General features: G+C 36.3%; 1 protein-coding gene across 2 annotated transcripts in view; it reads right to left on the bottom strand.

Annotated features, from left to right (window-relative positions):
* Positions 1-26,104, bottom strand: part of WASL (WASP like actin nucleation promoting factor) — a 61,919-nt gene that overhangs the window by 23,466 nt on the left and 12,349 nt on the right. The window contains exons 2-5 of one of the 2 annotated variants that reach the window (XM_033098936.1): positions 8,388-8,522; positions 6,351-6,437; positions 5,038-5,134; positions 1,645-1,668 (exon numbers count right to left, since the gene is read on the bottom strand). In XM_033098936.1, the coding sequence (XP_032954827.1) occupies positions 1,645-1,668; positions 5,038-5,134; positions 6,351-6,437; positions 8,388-8,522 (343 nt within the window). The remainder of the gene's footprint in view (positions 1-1,644; positions 1,669-5,037; positions 5,135-6,350; positions 6,438-8,387; positions 8,523-26,104) is intronic. The other variant, XM_033098937.1, reaches the window with a different exon arrangement.

Below are 26,104 nucleotides of genomic sequence, written 5' to 3'. Positions count from 1 at the left end.
CTTAGAAGCTCAGATTCCTTTCCCCAAACGGTGCCATCACTAGGAAGTCTTCCCCACTGGTACTCAATATCCGTTCACAGAAAGCAAAGTAATTTAAAAGCTCAAAAAGAGATGAAAATAGTGAGCACACATCAAGAAAAAAGAATTGTAACACTGCTTTAAAGGTTCACAGATGAGTGATTTCTGACTCAGCTGCTTCTTCCTTTGCCTGTCACACACTAGCTGCGTAAATGGAGGCATTTACTCTCTCTAGCTCTCAGTTTCTCTCTGAAAATCAACTGGACGTAGCACAGTGGTTAAGGGACTAGACTCTGGAGTTGTGTCACTTGAGACTGAATCCTCTTACTTATAACATGACCGTGACCATATCTGTGCCCCAGTTTGCTCATCTATAAAATGGGGATATTTGGAGCCACTTCTTTGGTCGCTGAACAGTGGCTGGCAGGCCGTAAATGATCACTAAACAGTAGCTGCTATTATTATCGCTGTCACTGTGGTCATCACGGTAACTAATATTTATGAAGTGCTATCAGCACTTCATTTCATCTCCGCAGCGGCCCTGTAAAGTTAGTATTAAAATCTCCCTCTAAAACAGAAAGTCAACGTATGTAGTACCTAGCACATGGTAAGCACTACCGAAGGTAGTCAGGCATTTAAACAAAAATTATAAGGCAAATAATCCAAAATTGAATACATGTTTGTATGCAGGAAAACAAATTTAAGGATAACATCATAAGGCAATATAGCTGTTTAAAAGAAACAACGCCCAAGAATCACCAACAGTTGTTATATATTAACAGCTCTGTATTAAGTGTTTCCCTGGGTAATTATTCTAAATTCTGATGAGAGGATATGAAATGCTTTTAGAAAGCAGCATCCAATTCCCCACTATAATGAAGTCTCCTGGGGCAATAGTTACTTACCTTCAGAGGGTCAGGGATCCCATTTAAATGTGATGAAAGCCACATTCTCTCTCCCCAAAGGAAAAATATATACACTTATCAAATTTAGTACCCAATTTCAGGGAGAGCTTATGGAGTCCAGGCTGAGAGTCTCTGGCCTAGACGTCTGGAACTTTGTCCTTTATATCTTGGTGTTAACTTTCGGTATACAATATTTCTTTTAAGTAAATGAATTCATAATACTTCAAGAGTTCATTATCAAATTAAGGAGGGTTATGTATAGCTGTCATTAGTTCTAAAAATTCCATCATAGTAACGGCTCATTCTGAAAGGGCCTAGTTTCATATTACTACTATGAAATAATATTTTGAAATAAGACAAAAAGATAAATCTAAAGTAAGAAATGAACAGATATGCTAGGCAAAATGTACTGCCTTTAAGAAGATACTGCCTTTAAGAAAAGGAGATTGTAAAGTTTCTAAACTTAATCAATCGTGAATACAGAATCAAGATCTAAGAATGGTGATCTTCCCCCTATCTAGTCTTCCTTCCTCCTAGAAAAAAGCCAAATAGTACACTTCCAAGTGACATCCATCACCTGTTATTTTAAAATAAGAACATAATAAACGACAGTATTTGATCATAGATGTTAAGTATTCGGTATTAATGTATGATACATGTTTCCACAAGGATTAAACTATAATTTAAGATCTTTTTGATCAATAATTATCAAAGAGCTTACCATTTGGGGGTTCTCGTCTTTTCTCTGTTAGAAAATAAATTAAAAGAATACTATTAGACATATGTAATGCAAACATAAACATAAAAAAATTATTTACCTAAACTGTCTTATCCCTAAGTTGATGTAAAAAGGTAGTGAAGGAGGTTTCTCTGAGGAACTGACATTTGAACAGACATCTGAATGAAGTGAAAGAACAACGGAATCCAAGGCCCTAAGGACAAGGACGGAACAGCGTGAAGGAACATCATGAAGATTGGACTGGAGTGAGAGAAAGGAAGAGTGGAAGGAGGTAAGTCAGAAGGAGAGATGCACTGGATCATGTAGGGCCCACAGGCCATGGTTATGGAACACAGATTGCATTCTGTGTATAAGTAGGAAGCTCCTACAGGGTTTTGAAGAGGGCATGTGGCATGATCTAAACTATGTTTTGAGAAGTTCACTCTGGCTACTGTGTGGAAAAAAAGATAGTAGAAGGCATAGAGTGGCAGCAGGGAGACTAGTCAGGGAGTGAGGGTCGTCCAGATGACAGATGACGGTGGCTTGAATCAGGGTGTTAGCAGCAGAGGTGGTGAGAAACAGATCCAAGACATGTTTTTGAAGGTGGAGCCAATGCAACTCACTGACAGGACTCATGTGGGACCATGTGAGCCAGTGACGAGGTGGAATCAATGCCTTTGACTGAGATGGGGAAAAGCAGGCAAGGAGTGGGAACAGGTCTGAGCGGGACTGGGGAACATGGATCAAGTGTTCTCCTCAGACATGCCAAGTCTGAAGGCGAATCTGACTCCCAGCTAAGGCAGACAAGTCTGAAGGTCGGGGAGAGGTCAGGAGTGGAGATGGAACTTTGGGAGCCATCAGTATACAGAGTATTCAAAGCTACAGGACTGAATGAAAGCACAAAGATAATGAGAATACTCAGAGATGTCTGAGCACTGGCGCAGACCAAAAAAATCCTGAAAAGCTATAGCTGATTAGGCAGGAGTAAAGCCAGGAGAACTTCTATCAATCCTTTGCATTCACACTCTTACATATCAGGTTTGACACAATTTTGGATTTAAGAAAGTTCAAAAGTGGTTGAAGAATTTTAAACAAATGTTTATTTCCACAGACTTCCTAATACAAAATGTTCCAAAATTATAAGAGAAATACACACAAATAAGGTTATAATAAAATAATTAGATTATAAACAGCCATAAACTAAAATTGGTAGGATTTAATCAGAAGACAAAAGTTAAAAATCCAGGCAATGGTTAATATAAATGTATTACTCCATCTGGTGGTCTGATGAAATTACTTTCTGAAACATTCGAAGTAATCAAGTCCAATCTATGTCACTGAATGTCAATCACCAATGTCCAATATGATGTTATCTCTGCATCCAGAAAGGAGACGTCTTAAATTGGTAAGGACACATACATGGAACTATATTGGGATAAATATAAAGTTCAGAGTGTGAGTTCTAAAAAGCAAATGACACTATCCTGGTCTGAGAGGCACTCATGGGAAAAAAGGGAGGGTATGGTTGAACAAGGAATGGGAGCTACCCATGTGAGACATTTGCTAGAAACATCAGCAGACCAGTGTTTAATGGAATCAAGGGACATTTTACTATTATAGTACTCATCAGACTACTTTTGTGTTCAAAACTGTACACATATTTGAAGCTGGACCATTTCTTCAAATCTGGACCATCTGCAGAAGACATAAAAATCTATACTGGATTCAGAGCAGTGTATGCAGGATGGTGAGTCTATAAATTACATCATTGGAAGAATAAGAAACTGGAACCGGTGAGACTAAAGAAGTACATAAAAATGGCTTCCAACAGTAAATGGCTACTGGGAGTAACATAAAACAGACTAATTCTTTGTTGCTCCAAAAGTTGGACTCCGTGCACCTAAGTTCAAGAGAGGCGAGAGTGGAGTTTGATTACCAAGAGCTACCCAGTGATGAATCAGCTGCCTCCCTAATGTTGTGATCTTTCGGCTTTTGAAACACCAGGTGTACAAAGCTTGGGAACTATGTAAAACAGAATTCCTGTACCAGGTGAAAGACTAAGTGACCTACCAATTTCAAAGTCAATTATGCTATATTTTATGAAGTATGTTTTACTCTTTTTTAATATTGAAAATGTCACTTATTTTGGCCAAAAAAATCCCCAGGGAGCCCCTAGTCTAGCACCAGGCCATGTCGCTGAAATAGACACTGAACCATAAATTATTCCACAGCAGTAAATCCTTTCCTAGCATGGAATCCCCAAAAAGAAGTAAAAAAATAAAATAAAATAAAAGGCCCCTAATAATTCTCCTATTCACTCATTACATCAAGTGGGATATAATAACTGAGGCAACAGCTTAGTTCATTTTATTTTCATTTTTACTTCACCTGCCTCTTGGAACCCACTAAAATAATAATAAAGATGTAAAATGGAATAAATACATAAAATGGAATACATGCTTTTACATTCCTGTTTTCTGGATCTAATCTCTTCCTTTTTCATGGCTGACTCCCTCTTATTGGTAAAACACAATCTTAATACAGTGATCTTCAAAATGGGGGGCATGTACCCCTGGATGAACAGGAAGACTTTTCAAGGAATAAACAGCCATTGCTGGTTTTAAGGGAATTTATGTGCTCACCTCAACTCCCATATGTTATTTCTCCTAAAAGTGATCTGCTTAAGAAGATGATTTGGGAGATGTTCTCCTCTTTATCACCTGTTCTCCTACTTTACAACAGAAAGGACGGCACACTGTTGTCAAATAGTTCTGTACTGGGATGCATCGTTCTCTAATTGTTTTACACGCATTAGAGTCTCATGCATGAAACTGAGTTCCTTTTGGCTTCATAATTTACAACATTAGGGACAAAACAGAGATAAGGTATGTTTTTACAGAACTTATTTGCAACTTGGCTTATTTGCTTCTAGACTTGCCTAAAATATTTTTCCACAAAGTACAAAACACTTTTAAAAAGGTAAGTCATGAAAAATTCCATAAAAACGCAAATTTGAATCAGTGTATATGGGATGTTAATAAAAAAAGGTTATTAGAGTGAGTTCTTCAGGAAATCTGAAAAAAATTGGTTCTCAATAAAAATACTATTTCTTTTAAGGTAAAGACTAACAACCTTTCTCTCTCTCTCTCTCTCAATTGCTTTTTGTTTGGCAAAGAGCCAGATGATAAATATTTTAGGCTTTTTGTGCCATACAGTCTTTGTCACAACTATCCAACTGTGTTGTGGCAATAAAGCAGTCATAGACAATATGTAACCCAATGAGCATAGCTGTGTTTCAATAAAACCTAATTTACAAAAATAGGCAGTGGGCTAGATCTGTCCGATAAGCTATAGCTCGCCAGCTCCTGTTTAAAAGAATTATTTTAAAAAGCTTACCAGATTTCCTTTGTCGCCGGCCCACCAAGTCTGTCACTGCTTTTCGGAATTTTTTTGCTTCTTCTTCATTGGCAAAATTAAGGGCAACTTGACAAGTCTGCAACATTTTCATCAATAAAGGCAAACAATAAAAAACACAAATTTAGCTTTACTTCATATAATGAAAAAGTTGATAACCAACAGAAGTACATCTATGAAGAAGGAAAGCTTGACTTTATTAGTAGACAAGAACTTACTTTATGACCTGAATAACTTAAGAAGGCAAAAGGTAAAAAGGGAAAACAAAAGACTACTATTAGGAAAGTTACCCAACACAGTAGACACTCAAATATTAAATTGAATACTTTAACAAAAAAACAAAGTAGCAAATTGAATCTGATCCTTCAATAGAGCTCTGTAAATAATTTAGCTTAGAAAAGACAAACAATAGAAAAGTTGGTAAAATGAAGGTCAGCTCTATCTTTACTAGTTTACGGTTTTATTTTACAGCTTAATTACAGGTATTATTTAAATTATAACCTTAATTCAGATAAATTATTAAGAATATGGAAACATACTGGCATTATATGGCATTTAATGCATACTTTTAAATATGTACACACATATATATATCTCCTATCAAGAAAAATTTTTCACATTTCAGAGAAGAAAATACTGTCTGAAAATATGGATGTATTATCTAATCCAACCTTTTTTTCACTGTAGAAAATTTAGGAAATACAAATATAAAAACAAAGAAAATTAAACTCACCCGTAATCCTGTCACTCAATCCCTACAAGCATATGGTATCGAAATCTTTCTAACATTTTCCCTAAGTATATGCAATATTTTAAAAATTCTGTTTCCCCCCCCATTTATTGTATTTTAGCACTCTCCTAGGTCATGAACTATTCTTTCAGAAAGTAATTTGAATGGCAATAAAATGTCCAATATTTGAAAGTTACCATGGATTAGTGAACAATTAAACTTCATTTTTACAGATAAGAAAACTAAAGCCCATAAAGGTTAAACTATTTGTCCAAAGTCACACAGAGAGATTAAACTATCTGCCCAAAGACAGAGAGAGGATTAAAAAAAAAAACTTCTTTTCTACGTAGCAAATTACATTTATAGTACTCTTTAAAACTCTTTGGGCCCTTAAAATGTTAGTCATTTCTTCCTATTTAGCTATAATATCTATAAAGAAGTTTTTAAAAGTAAATAATTCTTTATATTTTATACAATGTTTACACAAAAAGCTCATAAATGATTTCCACAGAAAAATGTAAAAACAATTACATTAAACAAAGCAATATAGAAAAATACAACTTACATCTCCAGCAAAGGTATGAAAATATCCTCTAGGACTATTATATACAAAGTTATTGTATAGCTCTTGTTCCCACAATAGTTTCCCATCCTAGAAAAAAGTAAAAGTTAAAGAGTTACCAAAAAGATAATCTTCAGTAATAAAACCAAGCAGGTGACCAGTATTAAGGGACTTATTTATAACAACAGTAGCTTTTACATACACACATACCACACATATAATAATACGTAAGGAACATATCATATAATTTCATCAGTAATTTCTTAATAACAAAACAGTAAACACTGGATAATGTCTCTTTAATAAAAATTATGTATCAAGTAAGTTTAATTCAGTGTGCTGAGATATAATCTCGTTACTCAAGCATTCCCAGATAGTTAATACATAACTAGAAGTTATTAGAGCATCAATGTTAGACAGAAGGAGTAGGATACTTCTGTACACGCACTGATTATCAATGCATAGTTTCATCAGCAATATTAATAGACTGTGTGCTATCAAATATTACAGGAAGATTTCACACTCTTTTACTCAATTCTGTGTAGATGCCAGGAGGGTCTAATATACCTTCTCTCTACTGCTCATTAACAATCTTTGAATTCCTAACTTTTGCAGAGTGAGTGACCTAATTAAACACTGTTGTAAGTATCACTCATGTGCAGAAAGTAACCAATGATTAGAATGCACCAGTTGCCATGGTTACGAGAGCCACTGATGACTGTCCTATCTACGGCCACAGTGTAAGAAGTCTAATTAACATTAATACCAAAGGCGGCTAATTCCAAGTATTCAGCAGTGGTTATTTGCAATTGGAAATAAGTAGTTAGAGAACTACAATCGCTGCTCTTTTCTGAAATGCAAGGTTATACCTAGACCACAATTTAAAAATATTTAAAATACACTGTACATACATTATGACCACCACAATGGAATTCCTTTCTTCTCAGTAGTTACATGTATGTTCCATTTCTAAACAGTGTTTTTCACTGGTGATGAGAAATATGCCAAGAGACTTAGGGATTTCTTTCAAACTCTGCACGTGTTGCCCCACCCCCAGGATCACTGCCACAGTGCACCACTGGTAGTAACGAGAGTATACCCCATCTCTCACCTGTCTTAGGCTACGGATATTAAGGGGCACAAATTTACAAAGTGCAGTAACTTAAGTTTCACTTAACCTCAGGGAAATACTTGGCAACAGACCCAGATGGCTATCCCATTTTTAAAATAAATAAGCTGAGGCCCAGAGAAGTACCCATACAACAATTTGAGTACAATCTATCTGACCATTAGAATCGTCCAGGAGTTCAAAGTCAGTTTTATTTTTATTTTTTATAATTATAATCCCATTATACATATTGCCATATATAAATATTAAGCAAAGAGACTTGCCTATGGAAAAGGTTTTCAAAGATAAATGGAGACTTCATCTCAGCAAAAAGAGAACTTTTACAGTAACTGTAAGAGATGAATACCTGACAAAGGACATCCAATCTAGGACAATATGGATTTACGTTTCGAGTGAGAGATACAAAGCTGTGAAAAATCTGAACGTACCTATGTTGAGAAACAACATAAAGGAAAATAGGTAGCAAATACATTATTATAGATATTGTATAATGCTTTAAATGTGGGCTGAAGTACATACCAAACCAAAATACACTTTTGTAGTTCCCTGAAAGGACTATGTACGTTAGTCTGTAATAGATAGGATGGAATAAAAAGAGTATCATTAGAAGAGGAGAGAATATGGGGAAAGCCCAAAACGCAAAGGCAACAAACAAACAAACAAACAAACAAGCAAAGGCAGCAGAAACATAAAGTAGGGAAATATTCATGTTCTGATTTAGGACATATTCCCATTTGATCACAATGCCCAGTGCTCGTGCTTCAATATCTAAAACCAAGCTTCACTCTTCTAATATCAATTTAAGTGTAATTTAAACATTACATACACGACAAACAAATCTATACTAAATTATCATTGAGGTAGAAAACCTAATTACCTATAGTTGAAAGTGGAAGCAAAACAAAACTCACCTTGATATCAAATATTCTTAAAAAATAAGATCTCTGTGGATTGTCCTTAACGAGACACGCAACGCCACTACATTTCTTGGACCACATACAATTCCGATCTGCTGCATATAACTGGACCACTGCTGAAGACATAGTCTGCAACATAGAAAATCATAGCCATTAGGTTCGAGGTAACACTCAGCTCACGGTAGCCCCTGCTGACATCTTGACTGCAACCTCATGAGAGACAACAACCAAACCAGAATCACCCAGCTAAGCTGCTATTTTAAGCCACTACTTTTTGAAGTACTTTCTCACACAGTAATAAATAACTAGACAGTAACTATACTGAAAATAATTGTTGAAAGCTAACATTTACTGATGCTTAAAATGTGTCAGGGAATGTGCCAAGCACTTTCAAATATAAACCCATTTAATTTTATTACTATTAGAACCTTATTTTATGCTTCAGAAACCCAAGGTTAAAGAAGATAAATAATTTGCCTAATACCACACAGTTAAGAGGTAGAGCTGAAATTCCAATGCAGGCAATTTGTGACTTCAAATCCTATATTCTTACTCTCTGTGACGTGCTGTTTTCCAATGATGTGAACATTCAAACAATGAAGTAGTAGTATTAACACAGGCTGATTTCTATATAGCAGTTAAGGTACTAAATTAAACTTGAAAGCAAGCTATGTGGTTACTAATTACAGTGCTGGACTACATGGTACTTTGAACATGGTTCACCATCCTTGAAGATATTATAATAGATTCTATTACCTCCTTTTCTAAAGGTGCTACTGAAGGGACAAAAGATTTTAAACGACTTGCGTATGGCCACACAGCTTGAAAGCTACATTGAAATATGAAAAATGATTTGAGCGACTATTGTCCCAATTTTCTCAAGGATGCATCTAACTAGTACCATTTCAGGAGAGAAACTAATTCATTACATGCAATGGACACCTTAGAGCATTTAGGTTTTCTAGGACACCATGTTGCTACCTCCCTCATGACTGTATCATGAAACAAGGGAAACTTTCATTTAATTCTAAACTACATTTCTTTTATATTATAATCTAGAATGTAACTATTTGATCATAAATTCAGTAAGAGTGATACACATATATACTAGTACAGAACTTACTAGCCTCTAAATCCTCTAAAAAACAGACTACATTAAGATTTGGAGATAATGTTTTGGGTTATGTAACTATGCCTGGGGAATATCCGATAAGAGTATTCAAAAAAACTGTCATATATGTTTGTGTATGTATATATATGTATATACATATACACTCACACACATATGTGTATACATATGTGTCTTTTATAATAACAATAAAGTTAGAAATGTAAAGATTAGTATACTGTTGGGGATTACATTTTATAAAGACTTTCCCAGATATCAGTGCTTCACGTTATGTTTCTAATTTTTGCAGACCACACTCATCTTTAAATTTTACAGACAGTCATGAACAGCACACAAAGCAGCAGGAAAATGTGTACAAGAGCAATTTAAAAAATGACAAAGACAGCTTGGAAACTAGGCCATTGGGTTTACAATGGAGATTAAAGACTGGGTATAGCTTTGGCCTGCTCCAAACATACTGTGCTCTTTTGCAAGTCCAGGCTCTGCACGCCAGCTTCCTAGGCCCCCAACCCTAGCCCTGAACATTTCAGAACAATGCATTTGGCATATATTACCCAATGGTGTAAAAGATGAGATTGAAGAATTCAAAAATCAGATGAGAAAATTCGTTTTCTACAGAAAATTCATGTAAATTACAGCCCTTTTAGTACGGCACTGTCAAAATGCATTCATTTCTAAACAGAAAAGCAATTAAGAAACCAGATACCAATGAAAAGATCTAAAAACTCGCCTACTTTACCCTTAAACCAGAAAACAAGAAGTAACAATTTGCAAAAGAAAAGATGTGTTATTAAATAGTCTGAACTTCCATCATGGAAATCCCCTTGCTAGAGGACCAAATATTAACAACTGTGAAACATTGTCTGGATGTATATGTGAACTTAAAAACAAAAAAACTCCAAAACTAAAAATCCACATTTAAACATTTATATAAATTTAAAACAAATTCTTAAAACATTTGCTTAAGAAATAGACACCCATAAAACCCTTTGATAATTTTCCACACAAACACAGTTGGCATTATAAAACTGATTCTAAAACAACATAAAATTTTAATACTAAAGAACCCAACTAATCATAAGCAATTTTCAGTAACTGTATTTTCAAAATTTTGCTATAACCTCTTGTCAGTCTAAGTGTGTCTATTTCACTTCTTTTTATCTTAAATTAGCAAAGTCTGAAAATTATATACCACAGCACTTTTTAAAGTCCTTTCTGGTTAATTCAGAATACTTATAGTGAATGCAAGAAGAGCTTACACACATAACATTTACTATATAAACGCTAGAAATACAACAACAGCAACTATCCCTTAAACTCTAGATTGACAGTGGCTTAATTAAGTTTTAAAAAAACATTCCTTCCATTCCTTTAAAGTAATTAAAGCTAATCAACTCCATTACTTCTTGTCTTTCATAATCAAGAAGGTATTATTGAAAAACAACCGAAGGACAAGTGCTTAGGAAAGGAAATCCAGTTCTTATTAGCTCAATAATGTTAGGGTTACACTTTATTAACGGAAAGGAAAACAGTACGGTATCAACTTTTGTGGAAATAGAGCCTATCTTATGCATCCTGATATTACAGTACTGAGTTTCTACAATAACCTTCATTCTCAGAACTTGCATTGCCAAGGGCAGGCAAAAGGGAGGATGAATTCTGGGATGTGAATCCTTCAGCAGGGCCCTTTTACCTCTCCTAGGCTGACTGCACCAGTCAAGCAGTATTTCTGATTCCCTAGGTTGAAATTACTGTCTGCTGCTTCTTCATGTTTCTAAAGTAACTTTTTGTGTATCTAATGTAAATCTTGTAATATCACAGATCTTATTCTATTATAGAATAATTTTCTGTATGGACTTAATACCCATTGAATAGACTATAATTACCTTAAACAACTAAAATAGTTTTGCAAGCCTATACTTTCATTTCACCTTTGCCCCACGTAAGCAAATATTTGTCAAATTAAAAACTGCATATTTTGATTTCGATTATGATAATGAGTAAGAGAATGACCCTGATTTTAGGATACACGCCCAGAAGTATTATAAAGGGGCATCATATCAGCAACTTACTCTCAAGTGACTCAGAAAAAAATAATACGTATGTATATATAAAAAGAACCATGATAAAATGTGATAAACATTTGACAAATCTACGTGAAGGGTACGTATGAATTCTTTGTACTTTATTTACAACTTTTCTGTTAAGTATGAAATTATTTTGAAATAAAAACATTTGCAAGAACAAATGATTCATTAAAATGTAACGCTCTCAGTCTCCTCCCATGGCCATGAGTTTTGGGTAGGCGGCTCTCTTCTCAGAGCACTGCTTTCTCTGCATGTCAGCCACTTCCACAATGACCCAAAACTATGAAAACTGCTACTTCCTCCAGTTCCCTCTAGACGTATACCAAAGCAACGTCATACTGAATAAGAAGTCACAAACATCTACCACTTTGATAGATTAAATTCCTTTCATTTTCAGAACCACCACATCCTATAACAGGTCACAGTAAGAAGTTTACATTAGGAAAACAGATGTTTCTTTTATTACAGAATCAGCTGATGACGTGGGGAAAGACTGGAAAATACCAGGATCTATATAGATCCTTCTTGAGAAGCAACTGCCTACAACAAGTACAAAGGCGACTTAACACTGAAAAATTGTTTACAACAATTATTGTAATCATCGAATACATATAAAATGTTAAAGGAAATAATTTTTAAAGATATGTTTTCAACAAATATCCAAAATAAACTGAATGTGGAAATAAAAATCATTTAACTGGATACAATAAGGTGTTTTCTAGGATTACAATGACCTAGATTAATGGTCAAAACATTCCAGCTTGTGTGCGTGTCCCCAAGTTTCTAAAATCTAATCTGGGAAAATCCATCCTAATTTTTCTCATTATATAAAAGCTAAGCTTTAAATATGTTCATAGATGTTCTGATGAAGTATTCACATGAAATGTCCCATCATTATCCTGAGTATGAAATTTTGATACGCAACATTATAAAGGAATTGTAAAAGTAAAGAAAGATTAAAAATTAGCTGACTTCTTATAATTACTTAATTATGGAGTAGTCTCAGGAGCAATTTCCTAAATAGAGTCTAACAACCCTTCCGTTACATAGCAACCTAAAAAAACCAAGACGAAAACCACCAATTTAAAATGTAGAAACAAAACTCTGTGTTGAGTACTACTAAAAATTATCCAGGAAAAGAAAACACAAATAATTTGCCCTGGAAAGGAGGAATGTTATCACCTGGTAATTTCCACATGAGAAATAACCAGAAAAAGAAGGAAAAAACAATAGGAAAAGGTAGCGATTTAAAAAGAATACATCAAAGACAGAAAACTCCACAAAAAATAGTTAATTTTTAAAAAAGGAAAGCTGGACGACTGGCAAAGAGGACAAAAGAAGTAGGTAACAAACAGAATCCCAACAATGAAGGAAAACGGAGCCGGTTAAGAACAGCTGCTGTCTTAGGGAAGGAGCACAGTCATTCGGTCTTAATAGCTATTGAAGAAACCTACTGTACCAGGCATATTCATTCACCAAATGTTTACTGAGTACCTACTAGGTACACAGGATTGTAATAAATGCAGGTGGGGTGAGAATGCAAGTGGGGTTGAATACAAAAATGAATGAGACAGGGTCCTCATGAAACGTGAGTTCTAATGGGCAGACAGACATTAGTAACTATTATAAATGCTATAATGGAAAAATCCAGTATGCAAGGAAAACCTACTAGCGTGGGAAGGATTCCCTAAAGTGACAGCGTACCTGAAGGATAAAAAGGGATGAGTCTGGTGAGCAAAGGGGGAGGGGGCAGTGGGAAGAAAACAGCATTCTAGGAAGATACATCAATAAAGACCCACCTGTGCCACGTGCTAGGGGAGCTGTAGGAGCTGTGTGGGGGGAGGGTAAGAAAAAGAAGAGAGGCATGGGATGAAGTCAGAGAATTACAGTCACATCAAACATGGCTCAGCTCTGCAGTTTAGAGAGGTAAACAGCCATGCACAGTGGGAAACCTTGCCTGGAGTCGGGTCCAGTGGTGTTATCATTCCGGTAACGGCCCTTGATGCTTCTGAGAATCCCAGCTCTTGTAGAATCTCCTCCCCCACTGACCCTGGGTTTGTCCATGTGACTTGCTTTAACCAATAGGACCTCGCAAATGTAAGCAGAAGCTTGAAAAGCACTTGCATGTTGTAGCTGGCCCTCCTGGAAGTGCTGCCCTAAAACCTGGAGTGAAAGCCACGTGGATACAAGGCCCCGGTCATCATCCCTGACCCGGCTGAGCCCCGTTCCCACCACACATGCCAGCTGAGTGCCACTGCATGAGTGAGACTCGGCGACAGGAACAGACTAACCACCCAGCCAACCCACAGAATCCTGAGAAATAAATTAATATTCAAGTTTGGAGGTGGTTTGTTTGCAGCAATAGGTAAGAGAGGTAAAGAATTGTTGAACATACTATAAAAAACACAATGACCTAAGATAGACGGTTCTAGCTCCTTCCTCCATTCTCCATTCCATTTATATTGGACACATTAAAAATTACCAGTAAAGTTATCAAAACTTTTAAACTACAAATCATAAAGTTTTAGTGTGCACTCTCATTACTAGCATAGTTCCTGTTTTGGAACCATTTTAAAAATTATTTTATGTCCAAAAAGCCTGACCAAAGGGTCTGTGCTGGGCAACAGACTAGGCTGTCACTAAACCACTCAGCCAAACACCAATCTCCCGTGGTGCTGATGATTTAAATTCATACATTTAGAAAACTGTAAATTATGTGGTACAGACCTGCAAACCATCAAATTTTATAGATGCTAAAACTACAAATGGTATTTAGTTTTCCACTTGAAGGATAATCATATACAGGAAAAGGTGAGGGACACTGATCTCATTACACTGGGTGGTGTTTGCCAGCAGGTGAGAAGAACACTGGTAAAAAGGAAGCCCGTAGGTACAGCTTGCTCTTTTCTGCCTCTCCCTCCCTGGTAACTTAAGTGGACCTGCTTAAAAGGAGTTTTCTGTCTCCTATTCCCTTTTGACTGCCTCTCTCTTGCAAGATCAGATGGAATATGGTAAAACCTGACATTTGGGTTTGGATTTTCAGGGAATAAAGGTGGGAAGGAGGTCCCCTAGGATTCCCACCTCAGCTCACCAAAGTTGAACTTTACTAGCAGTGACCCAAGCACAAACAACAATACACACACACATTCCTTTATTCTTCTACCACTTCCCAAGTAGAAAGATAGGTACTTGGGTCACTGGGAAGATTTGGATATCCCTGAATCCTAGAGCCAAATACCATCTGATACCAGTTCACCATAAATTGATCAAGCATATGATCCAATCTCATCATTTTATAGAGGAGGTCAATTTATTTGCAAGATCATACATTGGTCAGCTCTGGATGAACTCTGCAATCAGTTGCTCATTTTGTATTTACCATACACTACTCACTGATTCCTCATTTGTCGTATTTTTGTCCTACCCCATCGAAATGATTCTCCAAGAACTCTGTATCCTTGATATAATTGTATTCCTCTACTGATCCCATGTGGTTTAAGTGTCTTACCTATCCTGGGGGAGTGAAGGGGAAGGTTGGCAGTGGTGGTGGTGGTGATAGTGGAAAATAGAGAAGACTGCTAGTGCATGAGAAAAAAAGATTTCTATGAAAAGAAAAACTTCAAACAGATACAAGTCAAACATCCTGGGGACATAGGCAGGCTCACAGTGAAGCCAATTCAATGTACGCTTCAGGGTCCTTTACTTGGAAGAGCCCCTTAAAAGGCCTGGCCTGCTCTCCTCTGGAGACATGAGGTCGCAGCAGCACAGCTTCATGTGAGGGAGTCTCTCTGGGTGATCGCGGCACGTCCGTCAGGATGCACTCCCACTGCACGTGCCCAGCCCCAGCAACAACCTGGCCCCTCATAGCCCACAGGACATCTAGCCCAGGCTTTAACCCCAAGGAAAAGGATCTAAATGAGTGCTGTCCAGCTCCCTGCTAGGGGAGGCATGCCCTGACCAAACTTCATGGACACTTCTGGGGGAGGGGGCAGTGGTCCAGCCAACTGAGATGAGGTCAAAGACTGTCGTTATCCCCAGGCAAGGAGTACCCTCTAAACAAAGTGAAGGAAATTACATACGTGCCTTTACAGTAACTGGTTTCAAAAAATTTCTTTCAGCTTCACAACAATCAATAATAAAAGTAAATTTTGATCAAACATACTTGATCAGCAGTCTTGTTTTGTAAAGTGCCAAACAGTTAATATCTTAGGCTTTGTAGGCCATTTAGTCTCTCAACTCTCGCTGCAACATGCAAAAGCAGCCATAGATAATCTGGAGATGGCTGTGTTCCAATAAAACTTTATTTATTTACAAACACAAGCAGGACGGATTTGGTCTATGAGCCACAGTTTTCAAGCCTTCTTTCTGCAAGAGGAGATTCTCTCTACAGGAAATATAAAATTGGTGTCCTGTAAAGAGACAATCAATGAATATGCGGCCAAAAATAGGTAGGCAGACAGTATCAACGAAGTGTATTAGTTAATTAATAAGAAGTTAACAATAATGTTATAATAAACTATGTTTTTAGATTTTGTGACGTTTATGGTATTTTTATTTGTTGTGATTTCTTCTTATACAAAATAAACATTCATGTTCATACTTAATTTTGGATTTTTTTTTAAAGAGAGCCTTTCCAAATTATATAAGCTCCCGGCCACACAACCTGATTAGCCTTACTTTGGGTGGGAAAATGATGTAGTAATTAGTGCAACAGAATTTTGAATCTAAAGAAAACGAACTACCTAAGCCAATATATTCCTTTTGCCAAACCAAACTTAACATAACTTTTTCACATACAATGACATTACCACTTATGAAAATCATGGCGGAGTACCGCGTGTGTGTGTGTGTGTGTGTGTGTGTGCAGGAATTCCTTTCATAGTCCATCTTCCATCCAGTGTAAGGAATCCCTCATATAATATTCTTAAGTGATGACAGCATTTGCATGATACTGGCTGTAATGAGGAGCTCACACTTGAGGGAAAAAACAATCTTCTTGAGCAGTTCAGTTAGAGAATTCTAAATGCTGAACCTAAACTTGTTTTCCTGGCAATTCCCACTCACGGGTATTTTATTCTATAATCATTTATTTAAATATCTGCTGAGCATTTGCTAGGTGACTAAGCCGTGCTAGTTACTGCAGCTACAATAATGCAAAACTGGAGACATATACTGTCCCACTTATTACAGCACACTTATTTCTGTGTAGTGGCAATATTCTCACTTCCACAGAGATGTGTCCCCAACAACCCTACTTCTTTCTCAGGTCATCGCTTTTTTAGCTAAAATTTATTTTGGTCATTCCTCACCTGAACTGGTTGTTGATCAGTCTGGCGGCCCTTGGTAAAGCGAAGCAGATGGTATGTTACATGTGGTCTGATTAGTACAGAACATTAGCAAAATGATGGGGAAATCATTTGTTCCCAGTAACAGAAATAAATGCATGTGCAGCCTCCTTCTCAACTGAAGACATATGGGACTGTCTTTCTCTAAGTCATTATCCTCGCTCATACCCTGATCTTCCATTTCAATCCCATGCTCCCAAAGGTAAAACACCCTCTGTCCCCCTCCTTTAACCTGGCTAACTCTGCTCACCTTTCAAACCTGTTTTCACCTATGGGATCCCTCTCCTGACTCCCTCAAAAAGTGCTAACACTTAACCTATGACGTCCCTCTAATTGTGAGGACAAGCAGCATGAGCCTGCCTAGCAGGACACCTTGCTCATCTTCAGTCAAAAGTCAGAGGCAGGAAGCGGTTCCTCTCTTCACCAAGAGGATTTGCTTCCAAAAAAAGTCAGTGGACTTGGTAGGTAATTAGGTCCTCTCAAACAACACAAATGGTTGGGTTAAACATTTTGTAGTGGACAGGAATTGCTCAAGAATAAGATGAGATCTAGAATCAAAAAGTCAAGAGGCAGCAAACTTCCTGAGAAACTAAAAATTCATTTGGAAAGAACAAAAAGTTTAGAACAGGAAGAATGGTGATTTCTGACACAGCTAGTACACGGATTTTCCCATTGGGACGCACAGAATCCGGTAACAACTCTCCCGGTAAGAAGCCCAGCTGAGTGCTTCCTCGACAGCAGAGCTGCCTCAAGTTCTCTGCAGTTTACTCAGCCCACGGGCTCAGAAAATACAGGCAAGCAGTATTCAAACAATCTTGCTAATGTGGAATAGTAACGAAGCTACAAAACACTGAGATGTAAGTTTCTAATAATTAGCAAGGATAAGAACTATAACAGAATCACAGATAATATAATATACATTGTGAAACAAGAGCTATAACTGGCTGGCAATGATCCTAAAAATTAACTCTCACCGTGGTCTAAATGAATCAATTCGTAAGACGTGGCATAGGGCAATTTGCTTCCTACAGTGACAACGGACTTTGGAACAAGGAAATACGGCACAAATGTAGTGCCCAAAATGTTCATAGATGACCTAGTTTATCATATATGAGTTAAGTTCAGTTATGTGTTTATTTTATTAAACCAGGGTAAAGAGGTAACACATTTTAAAAAGACTTTCATCAAAACCATTAAAATATTTCAAACCTTACATTTATTAATTCAAATCTTCAGAATCTTAAAATTATCCAAAATTACTCAGGCAACTGGAATTTTCCAGATCATCAAGAAAAATACCCACTCAACATAATTAAACCACAGTTCAACTATACAATCTTAAAAAAACAGAGAGAATGAAGAGGCTCTTTAAGTAATGATAAAGAAAAATCCTCAAGATACCTTCTTATATATGAGAAAAAAGCAAGATGTAAAATGAAGGGTACAGCATGCTAATATTTGTGCACAATAGCAGGAACAAGAATAAATAATTTGCATTTGCCTAACTATGCATAAAACCGGAAGGGGACACAGAAAACCTTTATAATAACAGTTGCTAGCTCTTAGGGGTTTTGTGTGTGTGCATGTGCTTCTGTCAGGAACAAAGGATGGAAGAGAAACTTCAATTGCTTTTCATAGTTTTTTTATTTTCAACGAGGTGAATATTTCAGCTTTTCAAAAAATTAAATATTGAATTGAAAAATACACACACAAAAGAAAGAAAAAGACCAATTCAAATCACGTATGGATAAGTCTGGGTGGGGGCGATTAGATCATCTTTCTAATCTAGCAACTGCAACCCAGGAAGAATTTCCAGTAGCTTTTAAGTTTCCCCTTAAAAATTCAGCAAAGTGAATATTACTGAAAATTAGAATACTACAGTGTCTAAAGGCATGAAGTGATTAAAAAAAAGCAAACTCTGGCAACTATAGCCTGTGTCTGCAAATGAAGGCCAAAGTCCATGATTTCTTTCAAACTGTTCCTTTGAGTCTTTTGAACTCTTAAATCTTAAACATAATTGATCAAGATAAGCAAGTTTCAAATTCAATTGCTTTGTCTTCCATACTTGTTGTTCGGTATGTAGCAACTCGTAATTATCCAAGCATTTAAAGGCAGTCACAGGAATGTGTGTGCATATTATATATATGATATATAAACATATTTAATTTGCTTGATTTCCGCGTGTACAATGAAGGCTAATCTGAGAGTAAATAACAGTTTAAATTCAACGTACAACCTAAGGACTTTAAGTACATTTGAGACTCTCCTATACATTATGCATAAGAATTAGACAGGCAAAAAAAAAAAAAAAAAAGGGCAAGAACCTTTCTGAAGTTGTTTTCAAGACTGGCACTTTTTCACAATTGAAGACTTAAAAATTGCAGTGTAAAACATTAATAATGATCTAGTCAATAATTTAAAAAATAAATTACTTATTCAATAAACTTGGTTGTATATAGTTCCTCAGAAAGCTCAATGTTACTAGTTTCAAAAGGCAATTTTTACTCAAAATGCATGAGCCAATATTTCTAACTCTAGATATTATTACTTAAATTGAATGACACATATAACTAGATGTTTGATTGCAACCCCCACGAAGGAGTAGGAAGCTAACTACATTAAAATAAAAGGTAGATTATGCTATTTTTTTTCTTTTAAAAGATCTTTACCATCAATAATCAAGAACCTGGGAATCAAGAGGGAATGTGAGGATTTTATACAATGTAACACTAACTCTATAAAATTACAGTAGGCGCTGTAATGGAAAAAATAACAAGCTAACGATTTCTCTTTAAATGGAAAGGGTGACTCTTAGATCCCATGCATATAGTTAATCTTTTGAATGTTCTATATTCTTTCAATGTGTAAATTACTTGGGAGCTAATTCACCTTGAGCCAAGTAAACCTTTCACAATGTTACAGTCCTTTCTAGGTAAGTAAGCCCATATCTAGGTGCAGTGGGGCAGGCGGGAGGGTGGTGTTAGGTTCTGGACTCCTGTTCCTTCTGCTCCCTGGAGCTGCACTGTCTGAGAAAGAAGTCACCAGCCACACAGAGCTACTTAAATTTAAAGTTGAAAATTCAGTTCCTCAGTCACACTAGCCACGTTTCAAATGCTCGACAGCCACAGGTGACTACTGCATTAGGTATCATGAATGCAGACTACGTCTACCATAATCAAGCATTCTACTAGACAGTACTGCTCTGGAAAGTCCCAGGGAAAAGATTTTCTACAAACACTTTTTCAGAATAAGATGTGGAATTTATAAGGTCAAGGGTAGGACAGACTTGGGATCATTAGAGGAATATTATTCATCATAAAAAGAATTAACAAAATCATATTTGTTCATAAAATGTCTGGCTACCTTAAAAACTAAATTGGAATAGGGCATTCAATTCAACAAATATTATGTGCTAAAAATAGGTAATTAACGGATGGTCCCTGACTTAAAAGTTAATAACCTAATAAAAGAGGTATATTTAAAAATAACTATAACAAAGTATGCCACACGTACCAAAATGAAAGGAGAAATCAAGTGCTCTAGGAAGGCTGAGAAGGGAGCCTTGAGTTCTAACTGGGCACCAGGTAAGGGCAGAGAATCGGGGACGTCCCAGGGAAGAACAGCGTGAGGACAGAAAGCAGACTCTGGGATAGATTCCTCCACTTATAAGCTAAGTGATTTTAGGTGATTACTTAACTTTCCTATCCATTTCCCCACCTGTGAAATGGGGATAATATTACTAACTTCGTTTTGGGTTGTCAGGAAGATGAAATTAGTTAAAACATGGCAAGTGCTCTGAACAGTTCCTTCATCATGGTGTTATTAGAATGAAATGAAATAACATACAGAAAGTGCTTAGGGAATTGCTTGGTACTCTATGTATTGAATGTTAATTCTGATATGCATATCATCAGATTTAGCAGTTGTTATATTTCCAGTCTGATCATTTTAAAGCTCCACTACTACCTTACAGAAATTAGTAGTCATCCCTTGGTATCACAGGAGATGGGTTCCAGGACCCGCCTCGGATACCAGACCTTGTCAGTCAGCCCACTGTATCCATGGATGCAAAACCCTTGAATATGGAGGACTGACTGTAATTAGAGGGCTAGTATTCCTTCTGTTTTCAGCAAGCTGGTCAATTAAATCAAAGAGAACCAGGGAAAAAACTCAAGTTTCCCAAAATACGAAGACACCCTTATGCCTTTACTGTCTGCAAATCTGAGATTGGAGTTGTAACTAAAAAAAGCACTTCAGTAGAGAGTATGCCATTGATTTAGGTCAGTGAGAGACCAAATAAATCATCGTGTACTATATCTCAATAGGATTTTCACTAGATTGTATGTATCTGACAAACCTACCTTGCAGGTACTGCCGGTCCCCACCCCAACACTGCTAATGTCAGACACCTGCTGCCTCTCTCCAGGAACAAGCTTCTGTGCTGAAGGTCAATTGATTAACATTCTCTCCCAGGAATTCAGAACTCCAAACCTAGTCAAAGGACTGAGTGGTTTGGGGAAGAGATAACTGGAGTTGAGAGAAGTTCCACTGAAGCCTGCTGCTGTGGTCAGAGCTTCCCAGCCTCCTGCTGTTTCTGAAACGTTATTGTTCAATTCTGATTTGGATTCCATCTGGTAGTCAATAAATTACTTTCTGCTTAAGCCAGCCAGAACTAGTTTCCGTTGTTTGTACCCAAAAAAAAGAACAGAAAAAATACCCCCCCAAAAACTTAACAATACACTTCTTAAAGTAAATAACTATATTATATTTATGTTATATACATTCTTATACCTCTGAGATGTTAATGATATGCTATTATATACAACTGCATAAATGAGATCTAAAACTTAGACCTTCCTTTGGCCTGAAGTATTAGCATAGCCTGAGACACTCTGCCTCTATTTTAGTTTCCATAAATTCTTCTTGCCAATTATCTTTCCAATCTACATACTCCATGAATATACAGATTCATGCTTTAAAACATAATAGTGTAAACAGTAATATAAACAAAGCCACTTTACAACGGAGCCGGAACTTCTATCTCAGCACAAGTGCCTTTTACATCTTATGCCTCAAATCTTTGGAATGTTAAAACAGGGCAAAATAATCTTTGGACCGGGCTTAAAGCAACATTGTGTCCCAAAGAACTATTTGCAATAACAAGAAAGCAGTCATTATGACTAATGGACTGAAAATATAAAACACTGCTTAGAATTAACATCACTATGTTATCTGTACCGATACAAATGTCTTCCTCCTACTGATGTTACTGTTCTCCTTCCCTTTCTCATAAATACCCATTGCCTTTGTTTCCTAATCAGAACACTGGGCCTCTGCCTGAATCAGTGCTTTCCCGTATAGCTATTCTTACTGATCTCAAATAAATGCTTGTTGCCTCTCACTTTGAAAGGCCATTTTATTTTTAAACATTTGATCAGAATAAGGTTCAAACTCTTTGGCAACGATTCAAGCTCTTTCTTAACCTGAGGCAATTAAAACCTTACACCTTCATCTCCTGCTATTAACTCAATATATATCAGACATAGCAGTCAAATAGTCCGCTGATGCCCAAACATGCCATACTTTTCATTTTACCTCCATCCCACCAGGATGGGAATCGTCCCTTTGTCCAGTGCATATATCCGTGCTGTATACAATGCCAGTGGCCATCTTGGATATCACATTAAGTGTCACAGTGCCTGTGTTCAAGTAACTTTTTTTAGTTAATAATGGCGCCAAAGTGCAAGAGTAGTGATGCTGTCCATTTTTAGGGAACTGGTAAATCCATATGTATCCATGGAAAATGGTGTACTTACTGATACGAAACAATGCCAAAAAAATTAATGTCTGTGCTTGTGGAGGTACACTTGCTGAGAATAAGTACATGTGTACATTTATTACTCAATATTTCATGCAAAACAAAACCCAGAAGGATACAGACAAAAATGTTATTTCTGAGTGATGGGATTTATAGGTGATTTCCACTTTTATCAGTAATTACTTTGTGAACTGCCAAACTCTGCACTGTATAACTGAAACATAATGTGAATCACATGAGCCACTTGAAGTTTTCTAATAGTCAATATGTAAATTAAAATAGTTGTATTCAGTGACTATGGCTTATGGATAAGTGAAATGAATGACAGCAACAAGGGACAGGATGGAGAAATTGGGAATAGTTTTTAATGATGTACCGCTACTACCCAGGAAATAACATAGTGTTAAAATAGGACTAAGAGTAACTGTAAATGTACACTGCAAACTATAGGGCAAAAAAATATTAAAAGACATATAACTGATTATGTCAGGAGAGGAGAGAAAATGGAATCATATAAAATGCTTGATTAAAACCAAACAAAGCAGAAAGAGTGGGCGAAAGAAACAAAGAACAAGACACTGACAGAAAAAAGAAAAGCCACAGACCAGGAGAAAATGTATGCAAAACACACATCTGATAAAGAATGTATATTCTAAATAGATAAAGAACTCTTACAACTCAACAATCAGAAACAAACAACCCAAATGAAAACTGGGCAAAGGATCTAAACAGACACCTCATCAAAGAAGATATACAGATGGCAAACAAGTGGATGAAAACATGCTCAGCATCACATGGATCTAAGAACTGCAAATTAAAACAATGAGATAAGACTATAAACCAATTGGAATGACTAAAATCCAAAACAATAGTAACACCAAATACTGGTGAGGATGTGCAAATTTGCTGATGGGAATGCACAAATGCGACGGCCACTTTGGAAGACAGTTTGGCAGTCTCCTACAAGAGCAAGCACAGGCTTACTGAACGGATACAGCAATCAAGCTCCTAGGCATTTAACCAATGGGCTGAAAACACATCCACACAAAACCCAGCACTTGAGTGTTTATAGCAGCTTATTCGTAACTGTGACCCAACCAAGATTTCCTTCAATGGGTAAATGGATAAACAGTGGTACAATGAAATACTATTTAGCGATAAAAAGAAACAAGCTATTAAGCCACAAAATGGCATGGAGGAACCTTAAAATCATATTGCTAAGTGAAAGAAGCCAGCCTATAAAGACAACATTACTGTATATGATCCCAACTATATGACATTCTGGAAAAGGCAAACCAAATTAAAAAAAATCAGTGGATCCCAGGATTACAGCAGGAGAGGGAAGGGGTCAATAGATGGAGCAGAGGGTATTTTTAGGGCAGTGAAACTGTTCTGTACGATACTGTAATGGCGGACACATTACATTCATTTGTGAAAACCAAAATGTGTAGATCTATATAAGGAGTCAAACCTAGTGTAAACTATAGACTTTAGCTAATAATAATATATCAATATTGGTTCATCAATTTAAACAAATGTATCACACTAATGCAAGAGGCTTAATAATAGGGAAAGCCGGGGTGGGGGGAGAGACAGTACATGTAAACCCTGTGTGTTCTTTCTGCACAATTTTTCTGTAAATCTAAAATTGCTGTATAAAGTCTACTGATTTAAAAGAAAAGAAATCCAAGCCAGCTATCAATATTGAGAAAGTAGTCTTTCAAATACAAATTTGGACCAACAACTGAGAATAATCTGATAATTAAGGAAACTACATAACTACACATTGAAAAAATTTTTTAAATTAGTATCTTCAGATATATTTGATTTGTTATTACCGCAAAAAAAAGGGGAGGCGGTAACAGAATGCTCTTAAAATACAGCAATTAGCAATTACAGAAGACTTCGGTGAAAAATAAAAAATAACACTAAAAAGTCAAAGGGCTGGTTGGTTATAAATTCAAGATAAATTTCATGACATCTGGTATCCAATCAAAAATTACCAACCATGTAAAAAAGCAGAAAAGTATAATCCAAGGGAAGACAAGCACACATGAAGAGAAACTGACATATGACAAAATCAGTAGACAAGGACATTAAAGCTATCACACAAGTATTCCATATATTAAACTAAAGCAAAGATTGAACATGTTAGTAGAAATAAATACCCATCCAAATTAAACTTCTAGAAATGAAAACTGTAACATCTGATATGAAAAAACCACGTTCTGCATGGTATTAATGGCAGATTAGACATTGTAGACAAAAGATTAGTGACATTAAAGTTATAGCAATAGCTACTATCTAAACAAAACACAGAGAAAGAGGTAGAAGAAGAAAAAAGAGCCGCACAGCAGTGAGGTGTGGGACGACTTCGAGCAGTCTGTATGTATAATTGAAGCCCAGGGAGGAAAGCAGTGGATAGTTAAAAAAGCGTCTGAAAATTTTCCAAACTTGATATAAACTTATTAAACACGCAAAGATCCAAGAAGCTCAAGAAATCCCAATACAAGCAACAATAAGAAAACTACACCAAAGCGCATCATAATGAGATTCCTTAAACCCATAATAAAGACAAAAATCTTAAAAGCAGTTAAAGAAAAAGATAGGTTACAGAAGATTGAAGGGTAACAGCAGATTTCCTGTCAGAAATAATGCAAACCAGAAGATACTGGAGCAACATCTTTAAACTACAGAAAGAGAAAAAAAAAATCAATGTAGAATTCTATAACCAGAGAAAATATATTTCAAGAATCACGGCAAAATATACATACTTTTCAAATACACAAAGCTGAAAGAAGTTATCAGCAGCTGATCTGCCTGAAATATAAGAGATGCTAGGAAAGAAGGAAGGAAGGAAGGAAGGAAGGAAGGAAGGAAGGAAGGAAGGAAGGAAGGAAGGAAGGAAGGAAGGAAGGAAGGAAAGAAAAAAGAAGGGAGTGAGGCTCTGACCAAGGAAAACTGATAGCAGAGAGAAGTCTGGATCTAAACAAAGGAATTAAAGGCACCAGAAATGATAACCAAGTGGGTAAGTGTAACACATTTTTTCTTACTTTTCAAATCTCTTTAAAAGGTAATTGAATCATTATAGCAAAAGTAATGACAATGTATCTAAAGTTTATAACATATGGAAAAGGTAAAATGTATGGCGACAATATAGCATAACGGCCTGAAAGGAAGAAATAAAATTATGCTATTTTAAAGTCCTTATACTAAATGTGAAGTGATACAATAATCTTTGAAAGTCGACTGTAGTAAGTAAAACATATGTACTCTAAACCAAAAAGCAACTACAAAAATAGCAAAATAGTTACAATGAATAAAAAAAATTA

Source organism: Rhinolophus ferrumequinum, chromosome 26 (assembly GCF_004115265.2).
Source record: "Rhinolophus ferrumequinum isolate MPI-CBG mRhiFer1 chromosome 26, mRhiFer1_v1.p, whole genome shotgun sequence".
Classification (NCBI taxonomy): Eukaryota; Metazoa; Chordata; class Mammalia; order Chiroptera; family Rhinolophidae; genus Rhinolophus; species Rhinolophus ferrumequinum.
This window is presented reverse-complemented; position numbering and strand designations above follow the sequence as displayed.